The 22,412-nt window shown below is 40.5% G+C and overlaps 1 protein-coding gene across 4 annotated transcripts in view; it reads right to left on the bottom strand.

The window, feature by feature from the left end:
- Positions 1 to 16,875, bottom strand: part of siz (Brefeldin-resistant Arf-GEF family protein schizo) — a 48,193-nt gene extending 31,318 nt beyond the window's left edge. For 2 of the 4 annotated variants that reach the window (XM_046629991.2, XM_046629995.2), the window contains exon 1: positions 16,343 to 16,875. In XM_046629991.2, the coding sequence (XP_046485947.1) occupies positions 16,343 to 16,569 (227 nt within the window). In that variant the 5' untranslated portion in view covers positions 16,570 to 16,875. Of the gene's footprint in view, positions 1 to 1,338; positions 1,701 to 7,216; positions 7,240 to 16,342 lie in introns of those variants that run through there. The other 2 variants (XM_046629997.2, XM_046629994.2) reach the window with 2 other exon arrangements.
- Positions 16,876 to 22,412: the final 5,537 nt, after the last annotated feature.

The following is a 22,412-nucleotide window of genomic DNA, read 5'->3' as shown; positions in this document are numbered from 1 at the left end:
TAATTCGTTCATTTTTCCTAACTGAACTGTAATTAACAACAACAACTATGGTTTGACTTGTTGTTAAACTTTTTAAAGTAACTTTTTTTTTTCAACTCGACTTTTTGTCAATGTAAACACAAGCTTTCCGATATTAATTTACATCTGAGGAAAATATATTATATCCAGCGTGGAATTGAATTTGATTAGAACTATCTGGAGCAGTGTAGGAATTAATAAGAGGCCGAAATATGTAAGGAGAAAGTGTAAAGGTAACAGATGCAAATAAGAAAAGACAATAAAACACGGAAATGACGAAATTCCACTGTTAATTACTCCTGCAAGCCAAATTGACCTACATCAATTAAATAAAAACACGGCTCCGATCTTACTGGGTGCAGATAAAGGTTGAAATATGAACGGGAGGGAGCTCTAATTATGTATACTAAATTCGCCTAATAACGACTTTTCCCATGACTAAGTACTGTTAATTATATATATATATATATATATATATACATAACTGAAGGATAACATCTGCTATTAAAATTGAAGTAAGTAGGGAAAGAGAAAATGATATCAGCAATTAGAAAGTAAATTAATAAATAGTACGTCTATAAATATGCAAAATTCTTGACCAGCATAAGATCGAATCCACCATCTATCTCCTGATGCAAGGCAACACGACATGCATTGCTGTAACGCGGGCTTACATAATTGAAGGAGGCAAAAACTACTGTGCTATTTGAGATTCAAAAGATGTGGATTACCTGTCTGGTACAATTATTTGAAGATGTTGTGGTCAAATAATAAAATAATTCGCAGGTAAGAAATCAGAATGGTATATGTGTTATTGTTATTATTATTACTATTATTATATTGATGCGTGTAAAAGTGTGATTAGTGTATGTATGGCTGTTACCCCCCGTTGCAAATAAAACTGTATACCTGTAAAATAAAAGAACAAAAGAATCGAGAGAATTCCATACTGCAAACCAGTCAAACCAGTTTCCAGTCTTATTCTGCATTGCATTATAGGCTAAAAATACCTGAGCGAGAGCGCACGAAGTAGTCTGTTAATAACAATTGATTTGTTGAACGGCCCGGGGCAACTCACCTGAAACAGATAAAATGGTACAACATAACTCATTGTAATGACAATTGCCTTTTACTGAAGCGAAACATTAAAAGAATTTATCGTATGAAAAAATGAACGGAGAAACGTGTGCGAGAAATAAGGTTGGATAAGGTAGAAAAAAGTTCTCAAGTGTACAAAATTTTATGTTCGAAGGTTAAACAGACGCACGAACTATCATTCCACATTTGACTTGTAATATTTGTATGTCTTTTATTTAGTACCTATAACCAAGTCGACGACAGCAAACAGCGGCGAAGCACATTTTGACGGTACTGTACATCCAAAAAAGGCACTGCTCCTCGCACATCGCACCGTCACAAAGAATCCAATCTATCTCTGTTTTTGTCTTTGTCTTTGTCTTCTTTATTTCGAAAATCTTACGCCGTTTCGTCGATACTTTACGTATAAGAATATCGATCATGGTTGATCGCGAGATCGAATAAGGGAATACTAAATTATTCGAGTTTATCTTATCGCTGATGTTACATTGCGAGATAAAGTATTCGTGCACGACAAGAATACGTCGCTGCGATAGTCAAACAACAATCGCTTGATTTGCTGAAACCAGAGTTGAAATAGCCGCACTCGCAAGCTTTCCACACGTTACACTCACCGCTATTGGTGACGGACTGGCACTTATCGTGAATACATGCAGCTATAGAAGCGACGTTAATGTCTTGTTTGAATACACCTATCCACAGTCAACGTTGATCTTGACAACCAGGCAGTAAATTTATCTCCAAGAATGAACACGTGACTACGCGAACTTAAACTTACGCTTGGAAATAGGATTTATATCACGTGAACCGTAAAAGTTTGCAGTGATTTGCTATGGATCAGTTTCTTGGCGTTCGACTATCTCACGATCCAAGCCCGAAATAATGAATCTCTAGCAATTTTCGGGGCGTTATCAACGACTGAGATAAGTTCGTTCTCTTTTTTCACAAATTGGTTCGCGCCATTTAATTGGATGCTGTGGCTGGCGTGAAAATGATCGGGAAAATTGTCAGGCTGGTTTATAACGTGGAGTGGCTACGTCGTTACGAGGCTTAATTACAATTTGGTGAAAATTGAATTTTCGTTGATGAGCGCGAATTATGACGAGCTTCAACTACAAGGAGAAGCCTCACCTCAACTTACGAATTGTGAATTAATATACTGAACTGTTTTCCTACGACTAATCATCTTCTGTGTTTTGCTGAACTTACTTTATTTATTAGAGGACCCATTATTTTAAAGCGATACATAAGTTATAATACGTAGAATAATTATAACGCAAGAATCCAGTGCAGCACAGGAATTTTATTCAAACTGAATAATTATCATATTTTTATTCGTCAAGAGTGAAATAGAAAAAATGTGCATCTGTCACGATGGTACATAACTCTGAACAGTAATTGTTGATTAATCGTTATTCAATGTATCGCATAATTTTAGCCAGATGTTAAATGACTAAACACTGACTGAAATTGCCAGTCGAATTTATACGCCCCCAATCTGACTAATCAGGAAAGACAAACAATGTATATCTCTTTATTCTATACAAACAGATGCCTTTATTTTTTTATAATGAATATCTTTTGGCATGTTTGCTGTCGTCGCGTTGTAAGCTCCAAATCGATCACGAAGGAAACGTTCTTGTTTTCCTTCTTACAGTATATTATTAACAGTCACATGCTCCTCCTGGAATATTCAATGGTTTCAAGGTCCGACTGCTATGGAAACATCTATCACTTGCGCAATTATACTACATTAATTTTGTGATTTTGTGCCAAACTTGAAACCACTGACTCAAGTCGTTATCAGCGATATGAAAATTTCCTCTAATTTCGCCGCGTATACTGTTATTTGTATGGATCATTCGATAAATCCAACCATGCATCACGCCAACTTGCAATGACAACTTTTGCGCCTGCGAGTTTATATACCGCAGCCCGCATGACTCCAAAGAATAGAAATTTGCATACAGCAGGCGTTTAACGATACGCGCTATGCATGCAGGTTTTAACCAACAACTACCGTATATTCGACGATCCTCATTACTCAATCATTGATACAAGGTCCAACTGTGTTTGATTAAATGAAGATAAAAATTTCAATCTCATCTTGGGAATTGCTAGACCGTATGAAATTCGTACGGACATGAACTTGGAATTCAAATGTGGATTATACTATCAGCATGTTCCCCCAGGGCGGAATTTTATTTTTCTTTATCCATCTCCGAGTGCAGCTGGCATTTTACCCGAGAGAAATTGCCTACTCCACTTGCTCACCCTTGGCTATACGTTGCTGCCAAGCGTACGGGGTGTAGTACGGTGCTGGGACTTATGGCGAATTTAGTCCGCACCACGTAGCTTTGGCGTTTCCTTTCCCTTTCCATTTCCCTTTCTCTTTCCCTCTACCGTCATATTCCTCTTTCTCTTTCGTTTCCCTTACTCTCTCGGCGACAGTGGAGCTCCATGTAAGCCGCGAACTACAATCCCTCGGGAGAATTTCTACCCTTATCCCAACTGCAACGATCAATATAACACTATGGGTCATAGAGCATGTTGTGTTTGCGTACACAGACTGGAAATTTATGTTGTGGAATTGTTGTTTCACAAAAGTAACGATTTCAAGTTAATTTCTGATTTTCGGCGGTACAGCGCTTATTAGTTTTTCAACAATTGGATTTCAGTAAATCATGAACTTGAACTAACAGCTTTATTCTTCAAATCTCCGCACGACAGCGAACCTAACTCATAAACATCTTCACTCCTTGTTCATTTCATAATATATTATTCGAAGCACGCTTTATTTACGATACGACCCTTTTCCACATGGTATAGTACGAATGTAGGTATAATAATGCAGCTATATTTAGTCTGGCGTGAATATCGATTTTGGTATAAAAAGATTGGAGGGTAACTGCGGCAGAGCTTGGAAGACGCAAGGACGCGGTGAAAAACAAGTGCAAAAAACTGTGTAACATTAATTTGCCGCCATCGAATCATAGCTTGGCTGTTTTTTAGTCTATTAATAAAATACCGTATATACCCTGTATACGAATGATTCTTTGGAACTATATTATGCTCTTTGCGTGAGCGCAATGTTCTCTCTCTCTCTCTCTCTCTCTCTCTCTCTCTCTCTCTCTCTGTCTCTCTCTGTCTCTCTCTGCTCCTGGCAGGAGGGTAGCAGAGTGTGAGTCATTCATTCCCCTGTAATTTCATCAGTCACGTGGTTCACGGCACGGGGTTGCAGTGTGGCAGGAGCAAAGGTTCGAGGTGCACCCGGTGAATCAGAACGATTATAGGGCAGTTTTTAAGATCAATATCGTCTCAGGAACGTGTTTCATGTCGGACGGGGAACGACGGTTACTGTATTTGCAATTCTCAAAATGCTGCAGCAGTCTCACAAAATGCGTAGCTATACGAAAGGAATGAAATCCTTCCTGCTTTATACAAAGAACTGCGCTCCATAACTAATCGTGAATATAAGTATTACGGTGCTATTGCCAAAAGGTGTATAATTTTGATTTTTTTTTTCATTGCCTATCTTTCCGTAGACTAATTTTCAAGCTAAATATTAAAATGGTACTGTTAAAAATTATACGCCCTTTTGGAATTATCACCGCGATATATTTCTATAGTGTAAAAACTTGCGGCAAAATTCTTTCACGTCAAATGTTTAACTGTTACTGTCGTTTCGTTGTAGTGGAGCAGTGAAGGAATAATCTGTCTTACCAAATTGCAACGTGCTATTACTCGGTTCTCTGATAATTAATTAATCACTGAAGGTGTCGGCGGCTAATGTATGGCGTCATTCTCACGCGCATTGGCATGTACAGGTACATATTATATTATTGGCATGTATGTGTGCAGTGTGACGCGATTAGAGCGCAGTCATGTTATTCGCCGAGGCTGTCATCAGCAGAGCTGGAGCAGAGCACTCGGTATCGCGTGCAGCGCAGGGTGCAATAAAATTTATTATCCACCCTCCCGAAACCGTGCAACGGCAATCGATCGCTTAAGGGGCGAGAGAGTCTGAGCGCAATGGTATAACAGAGCACGGTGACTGGCATGGCTGCAGCACCTCCACGAGAGGCGACGCCAAAGGGATGAGGGTTCGAATTTAGCGTTTCAATTCTCTGATTCGACGAAGCTCCCCGCAGAATCCTTATGGAAATTCGCTCCCGATCAAATTGGCTGGATTTTCAATATGTTGTAGTACATATCCTTCCGATCAAAACTTCTTACGGACACAGGTCCCAAAAAATCAGTAGAGGTATAGGCTTCGGAAGGGTGGTGGATGGATTTTTTGATATCTATGGGTTACAAAATTTTTACGAATTACAAAGCTTCAAGGCGGACTTGAGATCAAGTATATCACTCAAAAACCCCACAGCCGATTCGCAGAGACTCCGCATACGCGTGAAAAACAGGACAAGCCGATTGTCGCAAGAGTCGAAGGGTGTCGTTCTTCTCGCGAAATCTGACGTTGCACCTCCTTCCGGTAAACTAGCGAGTTCATGGATGGAGTCAATGCATTGACGGAATCAATCACAGCCTGTATCGAAGCCTGTATCTCGGAAACTATTGATTTTGGGACTTGTGTTTATAAGAACTTTTGATAGAGAGGATACGTACTGTAACATACTGAAAATCCGGCCAATTTGACCGGCAGCCAATTTTCATAACGATTCTGTGGGGTCCTTTCCCTGCTTTTCTTTACATTGTTGCAGCTACTAAGGTTTTACGCATTTGACGACTTGCTAATTACAAATTATACGTTCATATCAATTAATTTTACTTTTCTTAACGAATAATAACTGCGTGTGGTGAAGACGAAGGTTTTTAATACTTGAGTACCATACTAATTCTCGAAACAGTTGTTCAATATACTTGCAATTATCTAGAAAGTAGAGTAGCTGATAGAAAGACGTGCGTTTATCCGTTACAAGTAGTAGGTGTTTTCAGATAAGATTACGGTTGGCCGATTCGAGCGGTATAGTAATTATTATTTGCGTTAACTTAATTCGGTGTACCTATTTAATTAATGCACCAGCCGGTGGGAATCGTATTCATAAATTTAATTACTCTTTTACCGAGGCGACGCTCGGATATTTTTATTCACCCTAAGCCTAAATTGATCATTTACCAAGCATATGTACACCGCCGAAGCGGTTTGCCCACGCTTGATTGTTTCTAGGTTAAAGTCGACCTACGCGCACTGACATCTTGGAACTTGATGCCCACGCATGCAACTGCGACTAGTATAGCAGGATTCAGCTCTTTGGGTGCAGCATTTGGCTTTCCTGGTATATAGTCGCTGTCACTCCGGTGCTTAACCGAGTGCAGAGATATTCCAGAAGAGAGGAATAATTTCCGCTCGGTAAGACAAGTGTTGATAAAAGTTGATGAAAGGACAATACAGCAGTTTGCTGAATTAACAGAAACTTGTTGTTGGATGCGGTCTGAAAAAGTCTGAAAAAGTCAAGTTTATCCCATTCGGCAAATCGTTTGTCGAACAGATTGAAAAAGAATTTTTATTGCAGCAGCCAAAGAACTTCTGGCATCGGGTACCGGATTTCAATACCATTAGAGGTGATTACTGGATAGCTAGTTATTATTTCAGGAGCAATTGATGGCATTAAATAGCTTAAACGAGTTGGGGAACGCATGCTAATAATCCGGCAGGGGTACAATGAGTCTGATCTAATTGATGCAATTGATCGTGATTGAGCGGGAAGCCCAACTTCACGGACCTTGAAAGTGTAGGGGAAAGAGAAAAAATACACGGATGTGACAAGTATATTCATCATCGACTGATTAGTCACTGCCGCAAGGATAGTCGTATCGCAAAGGAAATATGATATAAAGAATGTATAACGTGAGGAAGAGAGAAAAGAAAACGGTCATTAATTATTTAGGTTGAGAGAAGAAATTGATTATTGCTGTGTAGGAGCTGTGAATTATAAATATTCGAAGCATGGTAGTATAACGATTTTCAATATTCGTAATAAAGGTTCGTGAAACAACTTTTATCATGAATAACCTAATCGACATGACTTCCTATTTCCTTTGTTATTCATTGTCAGAGCTGAGTGAGATAAAAACAAACCTCATATTGCAGCATGGCCTTAGAACAGTACCATTTTCAAGTCGGAACTATCGGATCCTCGTAAGCCTCACTGAACGTCAAACAAACTAAATCGTGTCAACTTTCATTTTCCAATAAGAAATGATTTTTTCATCAAGAAAAGTTTCAGCTTCACAACTATTTATTAATATAATTTAACAATAATTATAAAACAAATTTCACTCTTAGCCGACGCTTATGGAGTTCATAGAACGATTGTTCTCAACCGGCGTCGTGAGAGTTGATTAAAATAATATGATAAAACAAAAATCAATCGGCACTTATAACGTGCATGGATTGTACAGAGACTTGAAACACATGACGCGACTGCACTCCATTGCCGTGTAAGACTCGCGTGGCGTCAACACTACAAGGGCACTGATTTGTTTTTTTTAGCCGGTCGTTTTTATTCCTGCTTCCTTTTTGTTTCCACGCGCAGTCAATGAAAGAACCGACGACGAATCGTTATACGGAACTACTGGTGGGGCTTTGGCGGGGACGAGACGTCGGCGTCCCGACCCTCGGCGTCATCGCTGCCTATAACCAACCCTCGGCGTCTGCGCTCTTCGAATCCCTGCGTTTTCCCATTGTATTCGGTAAACCAACCCTTATCGTATGTCTGACGCCCGAAGGAGGAAACGCCGTCACTTCGCGGCCTAAGAAAACTGCATGAATTACACAGGTCTGCGAAATATAACCTTTAATTTCACCTTTAAAGTAACAATGCTTTTTTTAGGTATTTAGGCACGTTGAATTAATATATATCGCTAGTTTTTTTAGTTATTTTTTTTTTTATTTTAACGGCACATCGAGATTTATTTTCATCCCAGATATACATGTTTACAGATTGTTCGATCAATTTTTATTAAAAAATAATATACAGTGAATATTAAATTGAATTCTTAGTTACAAAATGAATAGCATTAGTTCTAAACAAGACTCAGACTAGATGAATCGAAAAGACTTGTGATATCTTTTTCTAGTTTCTTCGAAACTCCTGTTTAATTTTTTTTCTCTTGTATTACTTACGTAGCTCTAGATATGCTTAAAATCATCATAAACAGCAACTAGCGAGGGTAGATGAATATTCAAATATCAACACTACCATTGATCCGTATAATTAACACAGAAGTTGGAAGTTAATTCTAGCAGTATTAAAAAAACAGAAAAAAAATTCTCAGAAAATTTACGTGATAGAATTTTTTAAATATTTTTCTCACAGATTCGTACCTAATACCGACCGAAATTACTACTCAGTTTTGTCAGAGGAAAACCATCGCAGACCTGTGTTATTCTTCCTCTCTCTCTTGTTTCGTTATTTATTTTTAATTCCAGGCCTATTACATTACATCTAGTCCATGAATGCAGAACGAATAGTATAATACGAAACAAGTAGCAGAGCTCATGACGTCTCTGTAATATATACAATGAATTTTACCACTTATATCCCTATTGCAACCTAACCCTGAAAATGAAAATTCACTTCGTCATTGTTTCCAATTTTTCGTAAATGTGGGTGCGTGGATGTGCGAAGGATCATCAATATCACAAAAAAATTCATTTCATGATGTGCTTGAGTCGTGTTAATAATTGTTAACATTGTCCATCTATTGTCAGGTGCACAGCTAACGCACCGTGGTATATCAGCTCATCAATACCGAAAATTCATAATTAACAATTATCCGCAAGACGGTTAGAAAATAACACGAGCAAAACATGGGAGTTAGTATTTTATACCGGCCGTTGAATTCCCACGGACCTGGAATTATAGTAATTCCATGTATCCTCTACCCATGTGAACTTAATTGTATACATCGGGTTGTAATGAACGCTTAAGTAACAGGAGCATAAAGGAACTCGTAATAAAAAAAGGTCTTCGAGATATACACGATACTTCTTATTCCTGAAATTGGTATTAAAAAAAAAAAAAACCTTGCTCATTTACACGCCCGGAGTCGGACACGATTATAAACATGTGTTATCAAAGGATTCGGCGTTTTCTTTTTTAATTCTGCCTCGATTCAATACCGCGATTTTTTTGTCCTCATTTTCTGCGAGTTTCGTTACACGGTCGGTCAATACCCCCTCGCTGAGATACAATTATTTCACGACTAGTTGTAAGACTTCACGGTCACTGAGAATAATTATATATCCTGCACTCATATTTGCAGTTTAGACAGCCTGAGAAACGTGAATAACACCGTTAAGGAGAATATTTTATTCTGTTTTGATATAAGTTCAGGCAGCTGCTTGTTCTGACTGTCGACACTTTTATTTCTTCGAGTGGAAACTTCAGCAGTCTCACCACATTGTAGTCACTGTTGTACCTGATTACGCGTCTTGATGAACATTCTTCATCACGCACAAGTTGGTATTCAACGGGATGTCACGATTTCTCAGATTAGTAATGCTTCATAATAAGTTCTGTTCTGCACAGAATGCACAATGTATCTGCATTCGAGCTTATCGTATTCATGAGTTTCCCAATCAGTAAGCGTACGTGATGTTAACTATGTAGGTATAGTTGTTATCATCCAGAGCAGCACATGACTCCATTTAATTCGAGAATAAAAGAACCTAAACATTCTAGACGAAAAAAACACCAGTGAACAAAGTGAACGAAAAGTGATATACGCCATTTAGTCTGAAAATAGCAGACTCTAAACCAGCCAAGCAGGGGGTTTAGAAGCAGAAACTTATAATCCGTCAGAAATAGTCGTTGGCGAGTACTTGTCACAAGTCGTCGGTACCTCAGTTGGCACGTGGAAAAATAAATCTTTCTATACATACATCGATACCCGGGTGAAAATTTATACTACTACGAATTTTTACTGATTTTTTACTTGTACCATCTCGCAAATTTTTACTGAAAATCTATAAGTTTTTATGAAATACTATCGTTATTTATAATTTTTTGTACCAAATTGTACGAAATGTTCCAATTTCCTTTAAAAAATCGTAGAAAATCGTAGAAATCATTTTCACCGGGGCGTATCTTTGTGCAAAGACCTGCAAGTATGGGGTTGCAAGTGTACGTATGAATGGTGGCGGATCGCAGGAAGAGAAAGGTGCGCACGTGCATGCGACATGTGAGGTACCTACATACACCTACTATAGCAAAACATATCGGGTGTCGGGGATCGAAACCCTTGACGGACCGCCGTTGATCGATGGGATAAAATCGGTCTACGCCTCTCTCCTAGCTGCGTAGAATGCAGGCCCGGATTAAGGGGGTTTTTCTACAAAAAAGGCCGAATTTTTGTCCGGCAAGATGGTCCAATAGGTTAAATTTCAAAAGTGGTGACAGAAAATTAAGTCAACTTAGGTTAAGAAGAACATTTTTATTATAATATTTCTCTGTATATGTAATTAAGTTTGCTTAAATTAATCTTGTACAGAGAAACACATTTTGTACTACGATATTGAGTTATGATATTTCATATCTTTTTTTACGCCTCAATGCTGGAAAAATCATCTTTTACATTTTCAAAATCTAAATTACAAGCGATTTCACTCTCTATGCTCAACGGGGACAAAGCATTTGGTTATTCCTGTGATACTGGGGAAAAAAATTAGGGGTCTACGATATTTTGTATCTACCCGTGTATGCAAAGTTCTCGAACCTTATGCAGGAAATTCTTCGAAACCGGATAGCAGCGAGAGATTGACATCGACGCGATCCATTATTGGTAAAGATTGGGAGTTCACATTTTTGGTAATCTCGGTACTACCTTGAAAATTTTGATTTTGAAAATTGAAGGGCAGAAAATTTCAGGGACCTAAGGCTTCACCCGTTTTAGCCTTACGGTTAATCCGGGCCTGGTCGAATGGCGCGCTGAATGTATCGCCGTTTGGCTCCTGCCGCGATTGCCCCTCGCTTGTAAACTGCGGACGATAGATGGTCATCGGGATGTTGTGATACTTGACGGTGCCTTTGACGATTTACGAGACCCGCGCGTGGGTAGACCTGTACGGGCATTTCGCTCAGCAGAATGACGCCCCGTCGTCATAAATTCGTCTGGTCTACTCGCAGTGTCGTATCATAAAAATTTCACCATACGCAACAGATACAAGGCGTGGATTTAGTCCAATTTCAATCGATTTTTTCCTTGTCCTAGCTGAATCCGATGCGAGTAGTTGGCGGAGGCTGGGGGTCAAAACTTGGAAGGATCAATATTTGGAATGGCCGGTATATCGAAATTTCAAACATGAGAAGATAAAATAACGAAAGATGAATTGTTCGAAATCTGGATTTTTGAAAGTGTCAGGGATTAGTTGTCACTCTAATTAGTGACGTTATTTTATTCTCGCATGTTTGAAATTCCGATATACCGGTCATTCCAAATATTGATCCTTTCAAATTTTAACCCCCGCCCTATTTGGAGTGAAATTTTATTCGACCATTGTAGCGTTTTTTTTTTTCGTGGCACACTCACATTTCCCGAACGTTGGCAAACATTGTTACGTCATTGGCTAATATCATTCAACTCGAAAAGTCGATGGTGAAACGTTGTTTGCAAACGAAAGTGGCCCCCGTGCATGCTGATATTAATTTCGTTCTATCGGCAGCAGGCTCTCAGCCGTCGAATATTTGGGATGCCTAAATCCAATGGCGGATGGTTACTACATAAAACGCAGCCAACGAAGTAGGCCCAGCAACTACGTAGATCGTGATAGTAGATTTCTTTGAAATCACAAACACAGCGGTGCTGCTATACTCACAGCTATTTCAACAAAAGAAAATAACTCCGAGAAAACTTACGCATCCGCGGCGAAGGAAGATGACGGGGAAGAAATGGTAGAAGAGATGGGAGAGGAAAGGAAGACGCTCTCCATTGCTCTGCAATGGACCATCGGAGAGTCGATATTTTTAGAATCATGTTCAACTATGCGAGCACATTACTATCCCGGCACTCTCTCGCAGGCACGCGAGTTTAAAAGCAATGAACAAACATTGAAACTGGCAACCGTTTACACATTCGGCATTTTTTGTTTTCAAATCAATACCGATGGGAAAAGCTAGCTGTGTGGCTTGATATACGTCGTTTACTGGATCCGGTGACACGGTTCTTGTTGGATTTGAAATTACGGAGCGACATAACGGAATCATACGTGGCTGGTTGGCAAAGGCCCCGATAGCATCCGCCGAACTCGGGGATCAATTTTTGTCATTTGACTCGGGGGTCAAATTCAAGGACGGTCACGGAGTCGAATCTTTTGTGCCTCTAAATAAGTGGGCTTAAGGTTACATAGGTGTGTGTGGTGTGCTTCGGGGAGGTCAGCCACCAGAGCCTAACCAAAGAATCGGTTGATTCTGAGAAATTCTACCGCCACGGGGCAAACGAATATCGTACGAAGATTCCGTGAAAATATTTCGAAACTGCTCCGATCGGTTTTCAGGTTTCACGTACTTCGTAAAATCGTGACGAATTACGAGGCTGAAGTTGGTAACGTTAACGTAACAAAACATTGGGAGGAGAAATTACTATTTTGCAAGTATATATAGTGACTTTGAAGTAAAGTTTTAAAAATATCAATACGATCGCCTCAGTATGATTTACTGAATTTCAGACATTCCTGCAATTGTGAAATAACATTTTTTCCGAAGCGTTAATCATTTCAATAACGCTAATAACTTCAGTCTCACGTATCCGGTTAAACTTCCCTAAAATATCATGAGGCTGAAGTTAGTAACGTTATCGTAGCGAAACATTGGTGAAAAAAATCACTCTTCCGTATTTTACAATAATTTTGAAGGATCTAAGTTTTTGAAATATGAGTGTGCTTTGTTCTATTACAGTTTACTAAATTTCAGACAATTCCAAAATTGTAAAATAACGGTTTTTCCTCAGTATGAATCGTTACGATAACGTTACTAACTTCAACACGATGAAAACTACTTCAAAGTCACTATAAACTTAAAAAATGGTAATTTTTCGTTACGTTAACGTGACTGACTTCAGCCTCGTGACGAAGTCTAAATATATTATATGTACGAATACTGCACTTTCAAAGGAAGACTCTAAAACTCGAAATCTTCCCAAATTATTTAAAAAAATTTCACTGTGTCCTGTACTTGCCTGCGAGGCAGGACAGGCCGACCCTTTTTTCTGCACGACCGCCGTCACATCTGTATAAATAATAAAATTATATTCTAACATCTATCTCATATGACGCACCGCGGGAAGAGATGACTGACCCAAAGTCCGTTTTCAATGTCAACAGCTCATCGGATCGTTTTCAGCATCCCCGCTCTACGCGATAGTTCCATCTTTGTTTTCTGACAAGCAGATTCCTATTCATTTCACTCTTACGATTAGCATCGAAGCGATAATCGAGAATGAAATAATTTGCCATCCTTCCGAGCTACACGAGAGTTGTAGAGCGATTCGAATACCAACTGCATCGTAAGAGATAACCAAACATGGTTAATAGCGCATAGAAATGCAGAGCCTTTCGGACTATAAGCGGTAGTAAACTTGTAAAAGGCTCAACCGAAGTCGAGTTATTCGAATTAACGTCTGGGTGAAGCAGAACGGTGATTCGTCATAGTCGTGACACACGTACATATGTGATGTCCTCTACACTTTCATACGTTTGACAATGAGTATAAAAATCATAGCGTTAATGACTCGCGAAGTAATCCCATAGAACGAAAGTGTTTAAATGGTCCTAATTTAGTTAGAGATTAATTGGCCTTAACAGGCCAGGATAATCCACGTATTTAAAGTCCGGCGTATAGAACGCGTGCCAGACGTGATAAGATAGCCGCGCCACACTGTCGTGTCTCCATGCCCTCTGGTTTGACGAGAGAAATTTTAATTGGATTAAAACGAGAGCCGAGGCATCTGTGTGTGCTTTCTGAATAATAGTCGAGAGGAAAGCGTTGGCACCACGTGCATGTTACGTTAGGAAGCGGTGAGTATCAGGTCGACTTTTGTGCGGAGAGGAGGGTCCGCACTTCGAGGAACTTATTTTAAACGCTTTGTCGTCCATACGGTCTACAGCTGCATGTGTACAACGTACGGTCAACAATGACAGTTGAATATGCGCATGCGCAAAAGTCTCCAGTCGTAAGTCTTCTTCGATAACGTGTGTAACTGCAGTTTTTAAGGAACACGTTTCTCCTTTTGTACCGTTCAGGGTTCGCTACAAATCATCCTGCATATTTTTTTTTTTTTTTGAGACGGTTACCAGTCTAGGGACGCAACGATGGTCACCGAAGGTACTTGACCACCGTAAGGTTCCTCGAATTCGTGGCATGTATGTCTGTGTACACTGTTCAACTTAATCTCTCAGGCGAAAATTTAGCTAATTAAATTTTGCCGCTTATTATGGATTATTTAGACAGCCTCTGTAGTCACGCGTTCGCTGCGGTAAACTAACGTGGCAACGCGCAAAAATTTCCGTTACGTCCTCGACGCACGAAATGGCTTTTTTCATGGCCACGACCTAGATGTATCTAATTTGCACGATGTCATAATTGGATATATCCCAGCTGTTCAAGTTTGAAAAGTTCAGTTTCGAGTGTAGAAAATTTGCATCAACAAACACCGACTTTTTTATCAATTCTTGTTGGAGGCGTTTCCGATAATGCCTAGGAATTCGATCGGGATTCCGGTTAAAGCGTAATTACTTTCCATGACCCTATCGGTTAAATCTCTTCGGCGCACTAGGTATACCTATATATACCTAGGTATCCTCTAGCGGTTGGCACTAGCGCGGGAACATTCCTCACTGAAAGTGCGTTCAAATTGAGCGTCATTTCAAATCACCAAATCTGCGGTTATTTGCAACTAAGGAGACGATGAATTGGTCGAGAATTTATTGCCAAGATGATTCGGAGGAAAATTTTATTAAAAAAGTACGTTGGTTTCGGCATAATGCAGGAATGAATTCGAAGATAATCTTCTGGTCCTCAAGTGCCACAATTCGAATACTTTCAGCACCAGCAGATTCTCTCGATCGCTATATGGAAATGTACCCCTGTTCTTGCAATCGGACTTGGTAATTTACAAGTCAGCACGATCAGAACTTGAACTAACCGAACAGCGATCGAAAACCACAGCGATGCTTGACTCGTTAACCGAAAATTCGTAAATCTAGATATAGAATTGATTTGATAAGAATCTGCGAGCAGACTTGAAGGCAAAAATTCAGTGGGAAAGAAAAGAAATGAGTGATAACGATAAGGCGCAGCTAGAGGTTGGAATTAGATTATGAAAAATCGCACGATATAATAATACCGATGGTAATCGTATACGAACATCTGCACGAGGAGAATTTTATCCGACAACCGCAGACCAGGTAGGGTGTAGGATAGGAAACTCGTCTGTGGTTGAAGATAAACAGCGACGGGTGTCGCCGGCGGACTGCGGCTCGTCTTAAAAAGTGAAAATTAAACGTCGAAAGCTGTTGAACCGTGTTAGCGTTAACCGCACCACCTCCATCCACCTTCGCCAGAAATTCTTCGGGCGTATTTCCTCATGACTTTTTACTGGGAGATGCGCTCGGAATTATACGTACTCAGCCTACTCAATATGCCGCGCGTCTACCTCGTTATTAGATTGTTGATTCTGTCCAGCGCAACATTCAATGTTACCCAATTATCATTGACACCGATGTGTTTAATAGTGATCGAAGTACTGCGACGGTGCTAATCGTACCGAAGTGATCCTCCAAGTAAGACGTACGCGTCGTAAACATTGCTTCCGGCATGAGATCACAACCGTTGAAACGTGTGCAGAAGCATTTTGTAGTTAGTAGCGGTCGAACGGAATCTGCTACAGACACTTATAACGATATCGATAATGTGAATAACAAATCGCGAGATAACAACGTTTCGAAGATCCGGCGAGGTCTGGAATCAAATGAAAGAAAATGGATTGACGTAATTCAGCATCCTAGGTCGCTTTGGCGGTCTCTCGTTAGGTAGAAAAAATGTTCCGACATTAGCGGTGAAGGTACCGATGTCTAGATAGCATGAAGCGAAATAAGATGTGAAATATGAGGGTTCCGCGAGAGCGATGATGCGCCGTCGATCTTGTGTGTAAACTGTAAAGTATGATGTACGATGGTGCAATTGGATGGGAAGTAGGAATCACTCACCTGTCATCCTGTAGGCGTTTCAAATCAGCCATCTCCAATTCAAACTTGAGTTTTGACACTTCGCACAACAACGCGTCGCGTTCACCTATGATGTCCGTAAGCTCGTGCTGAATTCTTTCTATTTCTGCATATTGCCTCGCTATTAGCTGATTCTTTTCCTCGAGCATCGTCTCGAGGTCGGGATCCGGAAACCCTCCCGGGTCACCGATCTTCGTCACATCGCTCATTGTTTGTTTGTTTTCACACACCACGGGGGTACGTTGCTTACTACACTCTGTATTTCCAACTTGGAACAAGCGTTTATCGGCCCTTTCTCACTTCACCCGATTCCGGACACGCGCGTGCGATTATTGCCATAACATGTCTTACATCACCTTCAGGTAGCAATCAACTCGACGATGTTTTTTCTTCACTGATAGCGTTCCACGCCGTCGCAGATAAACTCACGACGCGGACGACTCTCGGCTCACGTTCGCCATCTTGTAGTCCGGTACCCGCTGCCTGCTGCTGGCTGTTAGTGCTTACCTCTAAAACCAGTCTCGGACTTTCCACGGCGATCCGGAACCCTACCAGACCCGGTGAACGACTAGCAGCTGCAGCGCGCAAGCGCGCTCAGCCAGAGTTCATTCAACGATCTCGGGTTTGCTGCTTTCGTCTCACTGGTACGGTGGAACCGTTCGATGTTTTATTCCGAATGCCAAGTACATTGTTCAAGGAATCGTAAACTTACCGTGGGTTTCAATAAATTTACCCTGTATGTCCGTCAGATGACCGATGTCGTTGGTGAAAAGCCTTAGAACTTTCAATTATTTCAAATTTACGAATCGCGGGATTTCACTGAAGCGCTGAGTCGATAAAACAGTACGTGGTACCGCATGATGGATTACCATGCGATAGTACCAGCAGCAGCTCGTTACTGGGCGTCGGACGAAAACCATCTATCGATGTTCGTTCCAGGTACCGGAAAAGATGCGAATGAATATGTCTACTTCGGTTAATGTCACCACTAACAGAGTGTTCACTGAAGTGTTCTCCAGAGTCGGAGTCTTTCTCAAAGTGTGAAACAATAAGACAAATATTTTTTCGATCGAAGAGCATTGATCGTTGAAATTATGTACACGTCGCTTAGTCGGATCGATTATGTGTAGTTCTGGTATTGTTTCAAGTTCTTTTTCTTGGAAGGTTGTTGCACTCTTCAGCTAACGCTGCGATAAACTATGTTGAAAATTGTGTCTTTTCAATGATCAGTCCTGACATCGTCGAAGTACGACGCGTGATCGGAAAATCCCAAATGAAGCATAAAGATCTGCAGGTATTATGGTCAAGCAGCCGAAGATGGGAAAATTTAGAGTAATGTTACATAAAATTTCGTTTTATTGTAAAAGTTGCTGCACCGTCGTTTCACGTCCACCGTATCAGATTATTCGCGGCAGATTTCCATTGTAATGTCACGTGGTCATGAGTTCCATGCAAACGGAACACTGTTAATTCTGACTAACGCAGACGTTTTTTTACAGGAAGGGAACAGCTGACCTCTTATCTCGGTCTTATCAAGCCACTTATGTTCTTATATCCATAAACTACACATATGCACCCTCTTAATAGATAGTTATGCCATTCACAGGTAGCCTTCGTGATATTCACGTAGCCGCGATTCACCAGGAACAAATTCTAGTATGTTGTACCGCTGCGCTGTATAGAGGTGAAAGACATTCTATCTGATTGTGAAACAATTTAATAGAACATCCAGTCATATTTGCGCTATTCTTCTAAAAAACAGACGTAAAAATAGAATATTTCCAGGACACAAGAAGAATACAAAGACAGTTTCCAGGATTTTTGAAGGACAAGCAAAATTCGAGGATATTTCCAGATCCATTGGACATCATGTAAAGTGATGTGCCACTGTAAGAGCAGATTTCCGCTACAGCAAGATAGCGATGGTGCGAATGAGTCAAAGTAGGTATATATACTTGATTGCAGTCCGCCTCCGAGGAAGAGGTATAGATGTATGTATCCTATGTTCTATGTAACATATGTACCTGTGACCTGTGGATGCATAGAAGTGCTGCCTTGGCTAATAAACCGAACCTAGCCCAAACTAGCGTCGGCTTCAACAGGCGCGCCATACATCTTTGCATGCCTTCACGGATCAACAGGTACATTTGCTACGTAGCATAGATCGTGCATGCCAGATACACAGATGTACTAAACTGGCGTGAGGATTCCTCTTCGTTCCGGTCTGAGTTTTTCGTGAAAAGAAATTATCTCCGCCGTTCGCTTGCGATCCGAAAACGAAAACGGCCGTATCGATATGCTTCGAGAATTGTCTGTTTGAATTGATACGCAGCGGTGTCCGAGAAGCTTTTAGGATGAACAAACGGCAGATGGGCGAAACTGACAGATGGACATTGAAACGGATATCATGGACTGTCCATCGATGGAACTCGGTGTTCAACATCACCGATACGACCGTGTATGACACATAGGTGGAAATTTCGAAAACGATAAAAATTCCGTTTTCCTTGTTTCTCGTCATCTCTTTCGGTTTGATCGGTACGATATTCGATATCCACTAATACCTACCGCACGGGTCAAGCAGATGCGACCGGCAAATCTCGATCCTGCAGCCAAAGGTAAAAACTGGTAGCTGTATTATCCAAGTTTAAAAAAAAAAAATTTTTTTCATCCGGCTCCCGCGTATGAAATACGGTGCTGCAAACAAGCGGTGAGGTACGCAAACGCCAAAGCCAAATCTCACGATCAATGCGATATTGTTACGACCTTCACTGCGGCCTATACGGGGTCTACGCGAGGGTCTACAGGGACCACGGACTCGCAGAGCGGTCAGTCGGGTACGGAAGGACAGCTGGACAATGCCTCCCTTTCTCCCACCTCTCGCGCCCCTTTGTCAGCTTTTTCTGTACAATTTTTTTTCTCTCTTTCCTTCTTTTTCTTTCTCTCTTCGGTATCTTTTTTCAATCTTCCTCTCTCTCTCTCTCTCTCTCTCTCTCTCTCTCTCTCTCTCTCTCTCTCTCTCTCTCTCTCTTCTCTCACAAAAACGAAATGCTAAAATTAGTTGAACAGGGCGGAAAATGGAAAGGTTTTATGGAAAAAACCAAAACCGAATATGACTTTCATTGAACGTATACAATTATATGTATCGTCGAGATGTACTCACCGTACATATTCAATTTATCGTTAATCAGCTGTAAGGCTGTCACGGCACCATCTAAAGGGCAAATCATTCAGTGAATATACAAGTTACTCGAACCCATCATCCTGCTCTTATTGACGGAAAAGACTTCTTCACTATTAAAGGTGCAGCCAATTCGACGAGGGTTTCTTGCCCCTTGATGAATAGTAAAGATGGATTTCAAGTTTCGAAAGGCAGGTGGGGTCATGTAGGTATCTGGAGGAGGAGAGAAGTACTTCTTTTGCTCTTCGGCAGTGTGCGCCATTGACTGCAGGCACGTGTCGCTCGTAACTGGATATTCTATGGGCTTTTACGTCTTATACAAACGCAGTACATGTGTATACCTTATCTTGCGTTATATTAGAATACCTATACAATCTCTGTGAGAAGTAACTGGATTTTTTAAACCGTTCCCGAGGATCTTCCAGACCTGGAAGTTATTTTTCTAATCACGTAAGATTCTTTTACTGCGTCTTTTATTGTGGTGTTAGGAAAAAATTGTATCTCAGGCTTTGTTGCTATACACATTGGACTGATACTGGATATTTATTCTAAATTAAGAGATTATGCGACGTGCCTTAAGCTGCAATATAGCCGTAGTAAAGCGATTGAAATCAGAGATAACATGTCGAGTCGTCTTCTTTATTTGTAATTAAGTTACACTACCGCAAACAAAGTTAATTACTTTATTGAGTCCGTCAAGTGGGGACTAAATTTTCATCGTGTAAAAATGCCCGTCAGTCTACGAAGAATTTTTATACCGTATATGGGTTTATTATTATGACTGTTTTCATCGCTATAAAAATACAGCAGCGATTAACATACGTATCGTGATTTTTATGAATGAACGCATCCTGATATTGATTGTAGAAATCATTTTATCAACAGCGACGGTGCTTAGCTTGAAAATTTGTACGAACTTGCATGTGATAATATTATTTATGAAACCTGCACGCTTCAAGCCAATTACTACAGCCAGCGCTATACGGCTAATCGCGTGCTCAGTGGCGTCATTTCACTGTTATTTGTATAGACTGTGAATCGACACACGAAAGATTTCCCATTCTCATTTGGTTGCTACTGAAATAATTGAATGATGTTTGAAAAAAAAAACAATGTTCATTGATTGGAAAGAATTTCAAGGAGTTGAGATTGGATACAGCTCTCATGAATATTCGTTTATTCGCACTGAACTTTGCAGAATACAATGGCCGGTAGTTGTTATGGAACGCCATTCATTACTCATGAAAGCCTGGTGACTGCGAATTCATTCGCGGAAAAATGTTCACGCGCAGGTTTGGCAAAGCGTATTTTTCTTCACGCCGTGACGGAACGCGACGTTGTGATTCCGTATGTGGTGAAGTCGAGTGACGTTGCTGTTGTCATTGATACTATGAATGATGGAATGTTGTTTTAACGCCACATGTGGGTGTCCAATGTTATCGTCATCCTATACCCAGCATCCTAAGAGTCGTAGAAACATCGCCGTTAAATGGAAAAAAGTGCTTTAATACGGATAAAACTGAAATGAAAATTTTTTGATATCTTGCGAAAATTCGGTTATCTAACAAGGAAGGTATCCCCGGTTGATTTCTCCGATTTGATTTCTTTCGTAATATTTTATAGTGGACAAAAAACTAAGGGACAAGAATTTTTTTTTATCTGCCATCAAACGTTTTAACGGGGTGAAACCAACCTCCAAAATAAGCCATGTCAAGGGCCGATTTGGTAGTTTCACACACGAGAACATAATATTTTTTAACCGAGCCAACTGTAGAATTTTTCTCATAACAAGAAATTAAAAATGTAATTTTCTCAATTAAATACAAAAAAAAAAATACTGCCCGATCGCCTCTTGACATGCCTTACTTTGGAGGGTGGTTTCACCCCATTAAAGTGTTTGATGGCAAATAAAAAAAAATACGTGTCGCTTTGTTTTTAGTCTATTATAACATATTTCAAATGATATTAAATCAGCGAGATCCACCTGGGATAGCTTCCTGGTAAGAAATGTCATGCTGAGGTATAGAAGAAGACTAGTGTTGCGTAATGATCACTGAGTGATGAACGGCGTCGCTTTTATCACTTGCAAGTGCTACCAGCTAAAGGATCTCTGGGAGGTGACACACGCTGCTGCGCTCGCTATAGTGATGGTCTACTCGTTAAAGGAATCTTCGCGATTCAACCTACAGTTCAGAACTTCGTGTAAAAATTGAAAAAACGGCGTTTTGCCAAAATGTCAGATTCGTTTTCTATTCAGGGCGTCATCGTGTACTCTCTTCTGTTTTCTTACTTTTTTTTCGTCTCTTCGGGCGTTATCGATGGAAGGGAGTACTGTCACTACCGGTCAAATGGTGAGCCCCACGTCGGCGTAACGCATACCTGCATGTCTGAAACTGCACGCAGTCTGTTACGAATGAAAATATATAAATACACCTTTTTCATACCGATCAAAATTATTACCTTAAACCCACGTTCTTCAGGTTAATACCATTAATACTGGCAGACCGTCTGCCTCATTATTGTGGTTAATATTTCAGACTGCGTTGCGTGCGGGCCTCCGGGTTATTGCCAACAGTCCAGCCTGGTCATAGCTCACATGCCGGCTCCCTGTACGTTCTCTAAATCACCTAATTTCATATTCAATCATATAAATCATGCAATCGGCTACGGCGTTATACGACGATTTTTGATCCGGACCTTCCAGTCGAGTATTAGTCACCCACCCCACGCTCTATCTGGGGACTGGGGGATTCATACGTGCCTAGGTTCTCGAGTTCGCAGAAACACAACTGTGCTCGAGCAGGTTACCTCTTACAATTAATATTTCACAATCCACCACGTGCCATTTCCTAACCTGTTACGGACTTGCAG

The sequence above is a fragment of the Neodiprion pinetum genome, chromosome 5 (genome assembly GCF_021155775.2).
Source record: "Neodiprion pinetum isolate iyNeoPine1 chromosome 5, iyNeoPine1.2, whole genome shotgun sequence".
NCBI lineage: Eukaryota > Metazoa > Arthropoda > Insecta > Hymenoptera > Diprionidae > Neodiprion > Neodiprion pinetum.
Note: the sequence above shows the minus strand (reverse complement) of the source record. Positions and strands in the feature narration are given on the sequence as shown.